Genomic DNA, 15,747 nt, shown 5'->3' on the forward strand with positions numbered 1-15,747 from the left:
ATCTACCAATCACCTTGCATCATAAATAACTACTCAATATTATTTGTAGATCAGTCAGTCGCGTCATAAATGTACCCGATACAGCACGGTTTTGATGCTCTCGAACACCAGCCAATATGTGTGTGTGTGTGTGTGTGTGTGTGTGTGTGTGTGGTAGTAGTACTAGTCTTATCACCGGGATTGTCATTTTCCAGTCAAATTGGGCTACTTTCAAAACGATGTCTTGGGTGAAAATTATATTGGTCGCGGGTTTTTGGGCTTCTTCTAAATTGTCATTATCTATTAATTTCACTGTGACCTGCCTATCAGGCAGTGAGGCAGGCTGCTGTTGCTGAGTGAGTGAGTGGAAGGAGCTTCATATGTCATTGGAAGGGAAGAGCGAACCGGAGGGGTGTGTAGAGCGCTTCTGCTGCAACAGGCAGCAGCTCAGTGACGTGAGATTCAACAACGAACAGCAGCACAGCTACCTCTCCCTCAAAATGCTTCTTTGCTTGATTCTTTGTATCCTGACCGCCCCGAAGTCCTACCAATCATTACAGCCAACATGGGAAGGGAGAGAAACTGAGAAATAATCATCAAACCGTTTCAGAGAGAGGATCGAACAATGTGCTTTCTCTCTGGGTATGTAGCAAACTAGCTAGTAACATCTGCCAGAAAGTTAAAGTCAGAGGAGAGTGGGAGCAACGTGCACAGGTGAGGACAAAGGAACGAACCAATTTGACACTCTAGTTTAGAGCATCACAGGAGAACAATCAGACTGACAGAAGGCTGCACATATTGCATGCCACTCCAGCATTGCAACTGTAGATCACCTGGAATGTGTTGTTGAAGACATTGCAAAGAAAGGAATCAATTATCCACAGAACAAAATGCACAGCGCTCATAAATGCAGTTATAGGGCCCGCAGTGCACGAGGAAATAATAAATGATATTGGGAATGAGTCTTACTCATTGATTATTGTTGAAAGTACTGATGTCACTACCAAGAAGCAACTGTGTGTGGTGATAAGATACAACAGCAAGAAACTCTCAAATCACACAAACACAAGAAAAAAGCAGGGTGAGTAATAGGGAGTTAGACTTTAAAGACAGATGACAGACGGAAGTGGCAGCAGTACCAACTTATATGGGGATCACTAGCATGTACCTCCTTTGGCCTCTCCCTGGCTGGAACCCTTTTTTCCTAGTGTCCCTTAAGGTCCAAGAAATGTCTTCACCCTGCTAGTGGGGCTCCTGATTGGTCTAACACAGCACTTCACCCTGCTAGTGGGGCTTCTGATTGGTCTAACACAGCACTTCACCCTGCTAGTGGGGCTTCTGATTGGTCTAACCCAGCACTTCACCCTGCTAGTGAGGCTCCTGGTTGGTCTAACCCAGCACTTCACCCTGCTAGTGGGGCTCCTGATTGGCCTACCACAGCACTTCACCCTGCTAGTGGGGCTCCTGATTGGTCTAACACAGCACTTCACCCTGCTAGTGGGGCTCCTGATTGGTCTAACCCAGCACTTCACCCTGCTAGTGGGGCTCCTGATTGGTCTAACCCAGTACTTCACCCTGCTAGTGGGGCTCCTGGTTGGTCTAACCCAGCACTTCACCCTGCTAGTGGGGCTCCTGATTGGCCTAACACAGCACTTCACCCTGCTAGTGGGGCTCCTGATTGGTCTAACCCAGCACTTCACCCTGCTAGTGGGGCTCCTGATTGGTCTAACCCAGCACTTCACCCTGCTAGTAGGGCTCCTGGTTGGTCTAACCCAGCACCACACCCTGCTAGTGGGGCTCCTGGTTGGTCTAACCCAGCACTTCACCCTGCTAGTGGGGCTCCTGATTGGTCTAACCCAGCACTTCACCCTGCTAGTGGGGCTCCTGGTTGGTCTAACCCAGCACTTCACCCTGCTAGTGGGGCTCCTGGTTGGTCTAACCCAGCACCACACCCTGCTAGTGGGGCTCCTGATTGGTCTAACCCAGCACTTCACCCTGCTAGTGGGGCTCCTGGTTGATCTAACCCAGCACTTCACCCTGCTAGTGGGGCTTCTGATTGGTCTAACCCAGCACTTCAACATGCTAGTGGGGCTTCTGATTGGTCTAACCCAGCACTTCAACATGCTAGTGGGGCTTCTGATTGGTCTAACCCAGCACTTTGGGGGGAGCAGAACACACAGGCACTTCCTTCAATCATCTGTCTGTAAAGTCTCATTCCCCCTGTGTATCTAACTCATCGCTCATTATATCTGTCTGTTCCTCTACTCCGTAAAGCAACATATGGGGAATGGCAGCAGCAGCATCAACTTGTGCTGGGATCACCTCATCCTCTAGATCAGGCCAGGGAAAAGGCCGGCCCGCTACCTGATTCAATACGGCCCGCGGAATCATGCTCAGATCACATTAGAATTGCGATAGTAAAGTTTTGAAAAACGTATTTGTTATTCAAATTAAAAGCTCAATGAATACTTGCCTTTGTATAATGATTTAACTCCCACCACTTGTGGGACATTTATTTTAAAGCCACGTATAAATAACAACTGCACGAGGACAGACAGTGACTGACAGGCTGACACACGTCACAGTTACAAATAGTAGCTAGCTAGAGATTACGGGAAAATTAGTTTCTCAAAGATTTCAAAGAAAAGGAAAGTAGACAGTGAACGTAGGGTGTTCCAGCAAGAGTGGACATCGAAATATTTATTTATTGAGGTATCACGGAAAACTGTGTGCTTAGTGTGCAAAGAGAGCATCGATGTCTTGAAAGACTACAACTTGTCCTGACGAAGCATGCAGAGAAATATAGGAATATGTCTTCTGAGCAGAGGGCAAGTGCATCGAAAGAGTTGCTTTCTCAGTTGCAAAAGCAGCAAGGACTTTTCACAAAACTGCATTCAGCAAACGACGGAATTGCGAGAGCTAGCTATGTACTATCCCACAAAATTACTAAACATAGCAAGCCATTCGCCGCGGGCGAATTCATTAAAGAATGTTTAATTGACCCTGCAGCAATACTTTGACCCGACAAGAAAGAGCTGTTTGAAAATGTTTCCCTGTTAAGACTAACAGTGTTGAGGACATCGCAGAGAATATGGAACAACAGTTGAAAGACAAGGTAAAGGATTTCACCTATTTCTCCTTGGCCCTGGATGAGAGCAGTGATGCACGTGACACGTCGCAGTTGTTGATATTCTTACGAGACATAACTGCAGACTTTGAAATCACAGAGGAGCTTTCATCAGTGCAGTCAATGAAGAGCACAACCACAGGGAAAGATTTATTGGAGGAGGTTAATAAGTATGTAGTAAAGCTGGGACTGAGTTTTGAAGTTATCCAGTGTGACCACTGATGGGTGCCCAAACTTGACAGAAAAAACGTTGGCCTTTTGAAAAGGATACTAGATCATGTGTAGCTGAGCGGAACCCAGATCAGATTTTTTGCGTCATTATTATTTTGCATTGCATTATTCATCAGGAGGTGCTCTGTAAATGTGTTCTGAAAATGAGCCATGTTGTGGATACAGTCACTAAAGTGGTAAACTTCATAAGAGCAAAATCTTTAAACCACAGGCAGTTTGTCTCACTGTTGGAAGAGACAGAGTCAGGTCATGCAGATCTCCCCTACCACACATCAGATGTACAGCCTTGCCAAAGAAAAATTACTCCTCCTGACCCGCCAAGTAGAAGCCAACAATCTCACCCACCTTCCGACACTACTAATCTGTTCCCTATCAGATGACCAGCGGGAGAAGTATAATTCGCTGCTGCGTGCTTTTAACGGTGAGTTTTCGAGTCGTTTTGAGGATTTCAAAGTGTTGGGAAATGACATGCTGTTGGTTTCCTCTCCTTTCACCTTCAATGGGGATAACGCTCCCACTAACCTGCAACTTGAGTTTATCGATCTTCAGTCTGATGCAGTGATTGGAGAACTATTCAAAACAATGTCACTGACGAGGTTCTATGCATCTCTCGATAAACAAAACTTTCCAAAGATTAGGAGTCATGCTCAGAAGATGTTTGTACTGTTTGGGTCAACCTATGTATGTGAACAGACATTTTCAGTGATGAAATATAACAAGTCTTACTGACTCTCACCTCTCAGCAATCCTGCGCATAGCGACGTCAGAAACTATACATGACTTCACTGCTCTCGTCAATTCCCATCAGAGACTTCACTTCGCACACTGATTGAGTAGTTTAAATGTAATGTTGAGCTCTTTGTTTTTGTGCATACCCGTTAACAAGAGTTCTGTCCGTGGTGATGAATGCACCGTGTAATTCATGTTTAATAATGAAAATACCTACCAAAAGGAGAACATGGATGTGGTTTATTTCTGTGCATGTTAAAAAAAGTCAAATAAGTAGCATATCTGGACGTGATTTACAGTAGATATATCTGTCAACACAGTCATGCACATGATGTATAATCCTGTAATATGATTCTGGCCCGCGATTGCAAAAATATATTCTAATGTGGCCCTCCATGGAAAATAATTGCGCAGGCCTGCTCTATATGGAGGGCTACTAGCAAACCAACACTACTGTTTTGTTGAGTACTTATCTCTATGTAACTTTGACTTTAGTACGTCCCCTCGCCCTGACCCGGGCAGGAACCAGGGACCCTCTCCACACATCAACAACAGTCACCCACGAAGCATCGTTACCCATCGCTCCACAAAAGCCGCGGCTCTTGCAGAGCAAGGGGAACCACTACTTCAAGGTTTCAGAGCAAGTGACGTCACCGACTGAAAGGCTGCTAGCGCGGACCACGGCTACCTAGCTAGCCATTTCACATCGGTTACATCTACACATTTACATTTATTATAAAATAAAAGCCGAAAAACAAACTGTTGGGGCTTTTAGATTTTTATACTCTTTTTTTATAAGAATTTATTTAACCTTTAACTAGGCAAGTCGGTTAAGAACAAATTCTTATTTACAATGACGGCCTACAGTTTAAAGGAATACGATTATTTTAGAGCAATGTGACTTAACACTATTTCACAATATTTTCTTGAAAAAAATATATGGCTTAACCATTCACTATCAATCACTTCTATAGTTAAGCAATAAGGCACGAGGGGGTGTGCGGCTAATGGCTGTTCTTAGACACAATGCATCACGGAGTGCCTGGATACAGCCCTTAGCCGTTGTATATTAACAAATATACCACAAACCCTCAAGGTGCCTTATTGCTATTATAAACTGGCTATCAACTTATTAGAGCAGTAAAAAAAATGTTTTGTCATACGTGGTATACGGTCTGATACACCACGGCTGTCAGCCAATCAGCATTCAGGGCTCTAACCACCCAGTTTAAAATTCAGATTAAATCAATTGGTGTGATGAACCAGTAATAAATGCAGAGAAACAATGTGACCATAAATATTTAGATTGTCATTGTGGAGACAACTACTGGATAAATGTACAAACTCCTCTCTTGCTGCTGGAACAAAAATGTGGGCTAGTTGTCAGGTCTTGTGGGTGGGTTTTGAGTGGTCATTGTGCTAAATTTTTTAGCTTAACCTGGCAACACTGCCTATCACATAACATACTGTGAACCCCATTATGTCACTAAAAAAGGTTTCAGTTTGAAGTAAACATTTAACAGAAACTTGTCAAATTAATTGGAAACTTCTCAAGCTTCCTTCCCACTGCCCATTGTGAATGAATGTCATTGCTTTTGTAGGTACATTCATCTGCAGTCCCTATTTCAGCTCTTTGTGATATGGGAGAAATTAGTGTTTGATGGTTTCATAATGAAAAATACATAAGTCAGTCCAAAATGTTTTATTTTGTAAAGAGGGAGAGGAGTTGAGAACGATTACTAAAGAATAATATATTCAACGGAGTAGCTGCGGATCGCTAACTAAAGGATAATTAATATATTCAACGGCGTGGTTGCGGATCCTATCTCAGGATCTGCTTCTGTGCATGTGCGGATCACGTTCTGTACATGTGTATATTCTCTGCTCTAGTCGTAGAGAACAGACCTATTCAGACGAATGGTGCTTGTTTAATAAAGTTAGATTAAAAGATGAATCAATGTCTGCAAGATCATTTAATGATATTTTAAATAACAACATAGTAGCATAGTAGGAAGTCATCCGCACATACAGACGCTTCGGGATCTTTAGATCCCAGAAAAGTCTACTCCGCAGCCACGGCCTATATTCAAATGTACATGACATTTCAAGGGTAGTACGGTTGTTTGAATGAACTCCCATTTTTCCCCCCACAGACAAAATAAATCTTAATTCCAGCTCATTTTTTTTCTCTCCAAATGGATTAAATGTTTATATTATCAAACAACAAATAATACTGTATCAACACAAACTCTCAAATGTCAGAAATGAAAACCATGACATACAAAATGTAGGTAGATTTTGTTGCGTTACTTTCTTGAGATGCATAACAGGATCAATGACTAGATGATAAAGTCATCAATTTTAAAGACATTTTCCAGGTGAATCCTTGGTTTTGTCCCAACTCTTTCCTCCAAAAAGTGTGCACTTGTTCACTTTCCTTCACTGATTTGAATGGAAATGTGGTTAAAACGATGGATGCCACCAATCCAATGTTTTTAGATGTGTGGGAAGTATCGTATCTCACGAGTTAGGGTCGGACCTGCTCGGACTGAATAAGTACACACTTTCAGGAGAAAGGAGATATTATTGGGACATGCCCCTTGTTGCCTGCTCCGTTGGTTATCCTTGGAGCATTAACCCACAAGAGTTTTATTTGTTTTAGTCATTTATTTACTAAATAGAAAATGCTATCATTTGAAGACTGAGTGATGCGAACTAGCCGTAGACATTAGAAACACAGTGCATATTATGTGTTGTTAGATAACTCACGAAAATTGATGACCACAAATAAATGACATATCCAGAAACTATTCGACGTTAGAGCTGGATGGATGGGGATGGTGAGCCGATGAAGGACCAGTCAAATGACTGACCATAAGACAGATCAGTACACGGTGACAGCCATGAGTTCCTCTGGAGCAGGTGCTGGTTGGGTGGGTCCAAGACGTGTGGGTGAGTAGAAAGGTCCCATAGTAGAAACTGCATTCATAAAACATGTGTCATACCTTAAAACGTCAGAGAGGAAAACACCCTCACACTCATCAATATGATGAGAAGCCAAGTCACAAACCTCCCCCCAAAAGCTGTGGTTTCTTATTGCAGCCGAGAAAAAAATTATAAAAATACCTCCAGATGTTTACTTTTTTTTGAATGCAAAGGAAAAAATGAACTGCATGAGTTAGGGTGAGAGACACTCCAGCAAAGGTTTTTTTTTATTTTTAATCCTGGAGCTAGAATTCTAAATATCCAAAAGTACTGGTCTGAAGGACCCATGTTGGTCAGGGTGGGGTGTCCGTGGGGATGCCTGCAGTAAAATGCTCCTTAAACAGCAGCAGTATCCTGACAGGCAGTCCTTTAGGGTGACTAACGCTATGTGTTCCCAGCAGCCTGGGTCTCCCCTCCCTCGGAGTTACCTGCAGGACAGAACACTGTTAATATAATACAATCAAGGGTTTGCCCTATATGCATTTAGCAGTGGCACACAGGAATCATTTTCTGGATGGTAAATTGTTTTTAGTATTAAACTTAAAAAGGACTAAAACCAGATGATATTAAGAATGTAGAAAATAGAATGGAGCAATATTATTTTTTTTATATATATTTTTTTTTAAATAATATCTTTGAGATTTAACAAATCACCAAAATAAAAACTAGACAGTCAGAGAGAGAATCTGAAATTCCAAAAAATGTAATGGAGTCCCCAATGATTTTGTTATGTTTGAGTCATTTAGCTAGCATAAGAACAAGGCATAAGCCATGGCAAAATGTGTAGAATTGCAGGAAATTTGCTTAAAAACAGACAAATTGCAGAGCAGCCGAACAGTGACTGGACGAACTAGAATTGTAGGCTTGGGTGGTATCCAGATTGTCATAATTTTATACCGGCACTGAAAACAAGGAGCTCTATTTTCAAACCCCACTGATCCTCTGTAATCCCGAAGGTTAGCAATGCTAACAAGTACATGTAAAATCCCATAGAGAATGCTAAAATGCTAACGAGCGCATTGCGAACATTTTATAGTCTCTGAACCTAAAGTATTTGCAGAACAGTCATCCCAGCTAATAAAGTTATACAAGTAACTCAAAAATGCTACTCACAGTTTCCTGCGCGCACAAAATATATATATTAGACAGCAAGGTTCTTGATCCAGGAGGGGATTCTCTACTGTTACCAATTAACGCTTGATTTTGAATGTAGCTAGCTAACTAACTGTTAGCTACTAAATTAGCAAAGCAACTGCAGAGCATTCAGCACATTCACAGTTAATAGGTACAAAGACATCTAGCTGGCAAACATTTAGTTGTGAATTCCCTACTGTAACTACATCACCCTGGCGTGTGCTGTCCTGCAAAACACTCAGTGACTCAAGGCTCCGGTATCTCGTCGCCGTGTGCAGGTAAACAAACATCACGTGACTAGGGACTACCAGTAAGCTTCATAATGAAAAATGATGTGATGAAAAATGAATAACGGGGGATCTATTGGACAAATTCAGGTAAGTCCCTTCCAGTTTCATTCTGTTTGCTACGTCTAAGATTTTTTTTGCAACAGATGGGCGATTGAATACACCCCAGGGCTCTCCCTAGTATTCTCTGACAAGGTGGTGCTGATGTTGGCCTTGGGTTGGGCAGGTCCAGAACGGGACAGTTAACTTCCCCCTCAGGAAGTTGGAGCATTCAGATACATTTTTTTACCAGTAAATGCCATTTCCTGAAACCTAGAGTCTTACTTTATATCAAACAAATGTAGCTAACACAGAAGTCTTGTGTTTTATCCTAAATGAAACAGAGGTGGTCTCAATAACACTTTCAAATGTTTCTAGGTTCAATTTAGGAGTAATGATTTTTATAATGAATAGGTGTCTATGTGGATAGTCTAGTGAAAATGTAAACTGACTTTATTTCCATTTTGTTTGGGGAGAATATTCGGGAATAATTCAATTACTGGATGCAATGTAGTAGTCTAGTTTACTGTAGGCTATTTGGTAATATGAAACAAGTGAACTAGACCTATTAGGAGCTTGTTGCTGATCTCCATCCCTGACATAATCCATCAAGTTAGGTCTGACTACTAGGCTACCTAGTATCCAACATGCCTTGTTGTCATTGGTGAACTGACTATTATCAATACTTAGCAGCCTACAGATCAAGAACTGTTTAATTAACATAGGCCTACTAATCGTTAACAGTCCGACATAGCGTTACGTTAACGACGGTATTAGTGGAAAAGCTCTCTGCCTTGTCCATTTCCATCAGCACCACACACACATACACACACGTTTCCTTGCTCGTCAATGCGCTCCTGCCTGCTCCTGCCTGCTACCGTTGCGGAGATCAAAGCATGCGCGGTTAAGAAAGTTTTATTTTAGTTGACTAAACGCTGTAATGACGCCTTAGCTAAGTAGATTAAGAAAGTGGTTGTGCACCTGACTTAGATACAATTTTGGAAAATGTATTTGGCAAACAGTTCGTTCGCCATTTTTCCCTACCCTTTTTTCCTCACACATCATTGATGTAAACAAACAGAGAGCTGCCATCCAGCTGGAGGGAGGAAACCATGACTACAGGGGGCAGGGCGGGGAGCTGCCATTCAGCTGGAGGGGAAAAAAAACAGTCCTCTGATTGGCTCAGCTCCAACTTCAGATGGTTGAGTCAAACACTAGAATGTGCCAACTAGAAGCCTATTTTAATGGTCGTTTGTGCTTTGATCTCAAATTGCGTGCATGGTACGCAGAACGCGTGTAGTTTTTTTTTTTCATTCTTTAACCAGGCAAGTCAGTTAAGAACTAATTCTTATTTTCAATGACGACCTAGTGGGTTTAATGCCTTGTTCAGGGGCAGAACGACAGATTTTTACCTTGTCAGCTCGGGGATTTGATCTTGAATTGTTTCGGTTACAATTCCAACGCTCTAACCACTAGGCTACCTGTCGTTGGCAGGTCTGATGACTGGACACACTATTAATAGTGACTGGAGAGATATTGTGACATACTGACTAAAAGTACACAAACAAGTACCACAAAGGCAGTTGAAGTCTCACAAAAAGTGATTGAATGACACACCCACCCACTAATACCACTAGAGAGGTAGCTAGGTACAGACCTGCTGCTGCGTCGTTGACCTGGTCTTCCTCATCGCTGTCCCCCTCAGAGTGGGGCAGGTCAGCCTCAGGGACGCAGTCTGTAGCCGGGGCCTCATGGGGCTCCTGGTCCGCACGGCTCTTCAAGGCCAGGATACGATGGTGCAGCGCTGCAGCAAGCTGACCTGTGTCCTTAGAACTGGCCTGGAAACCAACAAATTAAAAAAAATCACATTTATTTTGTAAAGCCCTTTTTACTGATTACTCAGCCTAAAACACCAAAGAGTGAGCAACGCAGAAGAACAGTGGCTAGGAATTTCCTAGAAAAAGGCAGGAACCTAGGAAGAAAAATAGAGAGGAACCAGGCTCTGAGGGGTAGTCAGTCCTCTTCCGGCTGTGCTCGGTGGAGATTTATAGCCTGATCCATGAGGGACCACAAAGACAAGAGATAAACAACATCCGACAGACACCATTGTTTCCCCTATATGCATTTAGCAGTGACGCAGTTATATTTTTCAATTGTTTTATTACATTTTCCCAAAGGGTAAAACGTTTTCAGTGTAAACTTAAATTACTAAAACAAGATATAAAAGTATGTAGAAAAGATAATGTAGCAAGATCATCTTTGAGATCTAACAAGCACTGAAATAAAAACTAGATAGTCAGGGAGAATGTCATGGCATGTGTGATGACATAACATGATGCAGGCTAGGGGATGGTGCCGTATGTGTGATGCAGGCTAGGGGATGGTGCTGTATGTGTGATGCAGGCTAGGGGATGGTGCTGTATGTGTGATGCAGGCTAGGGGATGGTGCTGTATGTGTGATGCAGGCTAGGAGATGGTGCTGTATGTGTGATGCAGACTAGGGGATGGTGCTGTATGTGTGATGCAGACTAGGGGTGGTGTCGTATGTGTGATGCAAACTAGGGGATGGTGCTGTATGTGTGATGCAGACTAGGGGTGGTGTCGTATGTGTGATGCAGACTAGGGGTGGTGTCGTATGTGTGATGCAGACTAGGGGATGGTGCTGTATGTGTGATGCAGACTAGGGGTGGTGTCGTATGTGTGATGCAAACTAGGGGATGGTGCTGTATGTGTGATGCAGACTAGGGGATGGTGCTGTATGTGTGATGCAGACTAGGGGTGGTGTCGTACCGATATTAGGAACACTTTGACCCCCTGGTCCTCTGTGTCCATGGCGGTGACGCGGACACTCTTCTCGCTGGCCTTGTCCACCTGCATCTGGGGCCACAGCTTGGTGTTCAGGATCAACCTTAAGCTGCCCTGGGTCCGCATCACTGGGGAACACAGATATATACATACACACAGGGTAGTTAGACAGATCACTGGGGAACACAGATATATACATACACACAGGGTAGTTACAACCAGATCACTGGGGAACAAGGATATATATATATATATATATATATTTACAGTTGAAGTCAGAAGTTTACATACACTTAGGTAGGAGTCATTAAAACTCGTTTTTCAACCACTCCACAAATTTCTATAGTTCTATAGTTTTGGCAAGTCGGTTAGGACATCTACTTTGTGCATATGACAAGTAATTTTTCCAACAATTGTTAACAGACAGATTATTTCAATTATAATTCACTGTATCACAATTCCAGTTGGTCAGAAGTTTACATACACTAAGTTGACTGTGCCTTTAAACAGCTTGGAAAATTCCAGAAAATTATGTCATTGCTTTAGAAGCTTCTGATAGGCTAATTGACATCATTTGAGTCAATTGGAGGTGCACCTGTGGATGTATTTCAAGGCCTACCTTCAAACTCAGTGCCTCTTTGCTTGACATCATGGGGAAATTAAAAGAAATCAGCCAAGACCTCAGAAAATAAATTGTAGACCTCCACAGGTCTGGTTCATCCTTGGGAGCAATTTCCAAATGCCTGAAGGTACCACGTTTATCTGTCCAAACAATAGTACGCAAGTATAAACACCATGGGACCACGCAGCCGTCATACCGCTCAGGAAGGAGACGCATTCTGTCTCCTAGAGATGAACGTACTTTGGTGTGAAAAGTGCAAAGCAACCCCAGAACAACAGCAAAGGACCTTGTGAAGATGCTGGAGGAAACAGGAACAAAAGTATCTATATCCACAGTAAAAGGAGTCCTATATCGACATAACCTGAAAGGCCGCTCAGCAAGGAAGAAGCCACTGCTCCAAAACCGCCATAAAAAAGCCAGACTACGGTTTGCAACTGCACATGGGGACAAAGATCGTACTTTTTTGGAGAAATGTCCTCTGGTCTGATGAAACAAAAATAGAACTGTTTGGCCATAATGACCATCGTTATGTTTGGAGGAAAAATGGGGAGGCTTGCAAGCCGAAGAACACCATCCCAACCGTGAAGCACGGGGGTGGCAGCATCATGTTGTGGAGGTGCTTTGCTGCAGGAGGGACTGGTGCACTTCACAAAATAGATGGCATCATGTGGAAGGAAGATTATGTGGATATATTGAAGCAACATCTCAAGACATCAGTCAGGAAGTTAAAGCTTGGTCGCAAATGGGTCTTCCAAATAGACAATTACCCCAAGTATACTTCCAAAGTTAGGGCAAAATGGCTTAAGGACAACAAAGTCAAGGTATTGGAGTGGCCATCACAAAGCCCTGACCTCAATCCTATAGAAAATTTGTGGGCAGAACTGAAAAAGCATGTGAGCAAGGAGGCCTACAAACCTGACTCAGTTACACCAGCTCTGTCAGGAGGAATGGGCCATAATTCACCCAACTTATTGTGGGAAGCTTATGGAAGGCCACACGAAATGTTTGATCCAAGTTAAACAATTTAAAGGCAATGCTCCCAAATAGTAATTTAGTGTATGTAAACTTCTGACCCACTGGGAATGTGATGAAAGAAATAAAATCTGAAATAAATCACTCTCTCTCCTATTATTGACATTTTACATTCTTAAAATAAAGCGGTGATCCTAACAGATTTAAGACAGGGAATTTTTACCAGGATTAAATGTCAGGAATTGTGAAAAACAGAGTTTAAATGTATTTGGCTAAGGTGTATGTAAACCTCCGACTTCAACTGTAAATATATATATATATATACACATACATACACACACACACACACACACACACAGGGTAGTTACTGGAGAACACATATTTACAGGGCAATTAGACAGATCCCTGGGGAACACATTTACAGGGTAATTAGACAGATCACTGGGGAACACATATCAATTTTAAATTCAGGCTGTAACAAAATGTGGAATAAATCAAGGGGTTACTTTCGGAAGGCATTGTATTCCTTCAATCCTTTTTGGAATGTTCAATCCCAATAACCATGATGACTGCGGTAGGTTCTTAGAAAGACATTGTGAGTTATCCTGTAAGTTACTGAGACAAACAAACATTCATGAATGTGTACAGGTTTGTGCACCTACCTAGGCGTGACTGTAAAGAGCCGTCATCTGTGGATGCCATGTCATTAAGCCTGAGCAGCCCTCGACCTCGCTCTATCCACGACTGGGCCGTCATGTCAAACACAAACAACTTGCACTGGACCTGAGAGAGGGACAACAAAACAACAAATCAATTTCAATAGAAAGTTTGCAAAAATAGATAAAGATTCTACAACCATGGAAAAGGTAAATACTTGTGATTTTCCCATAAATAAACATTGATTAACTCTTTGGTCCTATCACTGTTTAATTCATTACAAATAGCGCTGCCTACCCCAGACGACTCGTTTTTTAAAATCATATGAGAATTTTTAAATTTTTAATTTGGAATGCTAAGCCAGACAAAATTTAAATGTGCTTATTTATCCAGCCTGTATCACATCTGGCTGTGATTGGGAGTCCCATAGTGTGGCGTACAATTGGCCCAGTGTCGCGCCCGAGTTTCGCTGGGGTAGACTGTCATTGTAAATAAGAATTTGTTCTTAACTGACTTTCCCAGTTAAAAATATATATATTATATAAAATATGAGTTTATGGGGCTAAAATTATTAAATATTAAAGCTTTAAACCTCTCACTAAAAGCTTCACTCATACATAAGTAATACTTAAACCCCAAATGGTTCTCCAGTAGATTATTAAGGCTCATCCTTTGTTCCAAAGTGGCCCTTTCTCCTTCATACAGATTACAACTTCTCATTTCCGACTAATTGAAAATGATATGTTGTTTAAAGTATCACCCTTTCTTAAACAAGCTGTACAAAGTTGGTTACAGTTTCAGTTTTATCCTCCAGAAAAATGATAGAACAAATATTCCAACAAATGTTATGGTTAAACTCAAATATACTGATTTATAAAAATAAAAAAACATGTTTTATTATATTTACTAATGATATTATGAATAGTGTTGGATTCAAAATGTTGAACATTGAGATATTAAAAGACATGATAGATCAGACGCATAGTATATAAACGAGTGAGATCTGTAGAAAGACAGAGTGGCTGTGGAATGTGCTGGGTGGACGGGAGGAGATCAAAGGATTGCTATAGGGGAGGCAGATGGACATCTGGATTAGGCGAAGGAGGGGTTGAGGTCAGGTGGTGAGGTCAGATCCCCCGAAGGGAGTAATAAGGGTTTACTATCCTCTTCCTGTGGAACCGTAAGATGTAAGGATTGGAGAGAAGGAGGAGTGTCTTAAGTGGGATATATATACCTATGATGGTGAGAAATGTTTGGCGGTCTGAATTACAGCTGTAAAAGACCCTTTGGGCAGAATTAAACTTGGTTAGGCTTCTCTAATGTCGGAGTTATTTACTCTCAATTTTTTACCTAACAATAGAAACAGTGGAGCTATGTCACATATGCAGCTATCGAAAATATCTATTCAATCCAAACGAACAACCAACTGATTGCAGCATTACCACAAACATGGAGGCAAGTGGAAAAGGGAGAAGGTAGGGAACTTGTTTGCCTGCCATATATTAAAATATACTAATTGGCTGAAAGGAACTGGCATAAATAGAATATACCAGTTTCATTTGAGGACAAAATTGTTGACAGCGGCGCCATACAGGTTGCAAAATAAAAATGGGAAGAGATTTTTTGATGTACCGATTCCATGGCACATGGCTTACGAACTGGTACAAAAGTTTTTCAATTTAAATTATTATACACAATTCTTGCCACCAACAGAATGATATATATATATATATATCAACTGCGAGAGGACGTATTTTCAGCAAACATACAAATATTTGAACAACAAGATTCAACAACTGAGACATAAACTGAGCAAGATCCACAAACATGTGACGAACCGAAATGGAATAATGTGTCCCTGAACAAAGAGGGGGTCAAAATCAAAAGTAACAGTCAGTATCTGCTGTGGCCACCAGCTGCATTAAGTACTGCAGTGCATCTCCTCCTCGTGGACTGCACCAGATTTGCCAGTTCTTGCTGTGAGATATTACCCTACTCTTCCACCAAGGCACCTGCAAGTTCCCGGGCATTTCTGGTGGTATGGCCCTAGCCCTCACCCTCCGATCCAACAGGTCCCAGACGTGCTCAATGGGATTGAGATCTGGGCTCTTCGCTGTCTTGCAGGAAATCATGCACAGAACGAGCAGTATGGCTGGTGGCATTGTTATGCTGGAGGGATG

The 15,747-nt window shown here is 42.0% G+C and overlaps 1 protein-coding gene across 6 annotated transcripts in view; it reads right to left on the minus strand.

The window, feature by feature from the left end:
- Positions 1-5,753: 5,753 nt before the first annotated feature.
- LOC139550165 (ran-binding protein 3-like) overlaps positions 5,754-15,747 on the minus strand; it is a 28,652-nt gene continuing 18,658 nt past the window's right edge. For 5 of the 6 annotated variants that reach the window (XM_071360850.1, XM_071360851.1, XM_071360852.1 and 2 more), the window contains 4 exons: positions 13,573-13,693; positions 11,302-11,444; positions 10,169-10,349; positions 6,243-7,479 (listed from right to left, as the gene is read on the minus strand). In XM_071360850.1, coding sequence (XP_071216951.1) covers positions 7,436-7,479; positions 10,169-10,349; positions 11,302-11,444; positions 13,573-13,693 — 489 coding nt within the window. In that variant the 3' untranslated portion in view covers positions 6,243-7,435. Of the gene's footprint in view, positions 7,480-10,168; positions 10,350-11,301; positions 11,445-13,572; positions 13,694-15,747 lie in introns of all 6 variants that reach the window. The other variant, XM_071360854.1, reaches the window with a different exon arrangement.

This window comes from Salvelinus alpinus, chromosome 23 (genome assembly GCF_045679555.1).
Source record: "Salvelinus alpinus chromosome 23, SLU_Salpinus.1, whole genome shotgun sequence".
In the NCBI taxonomy this organism is placed as follows: Eukaryota; Metazoa; Chordata; class Actinopteri; order Salmoniformes; family Salmonidae; genus Salvelinus; species Salvelinus alpinus.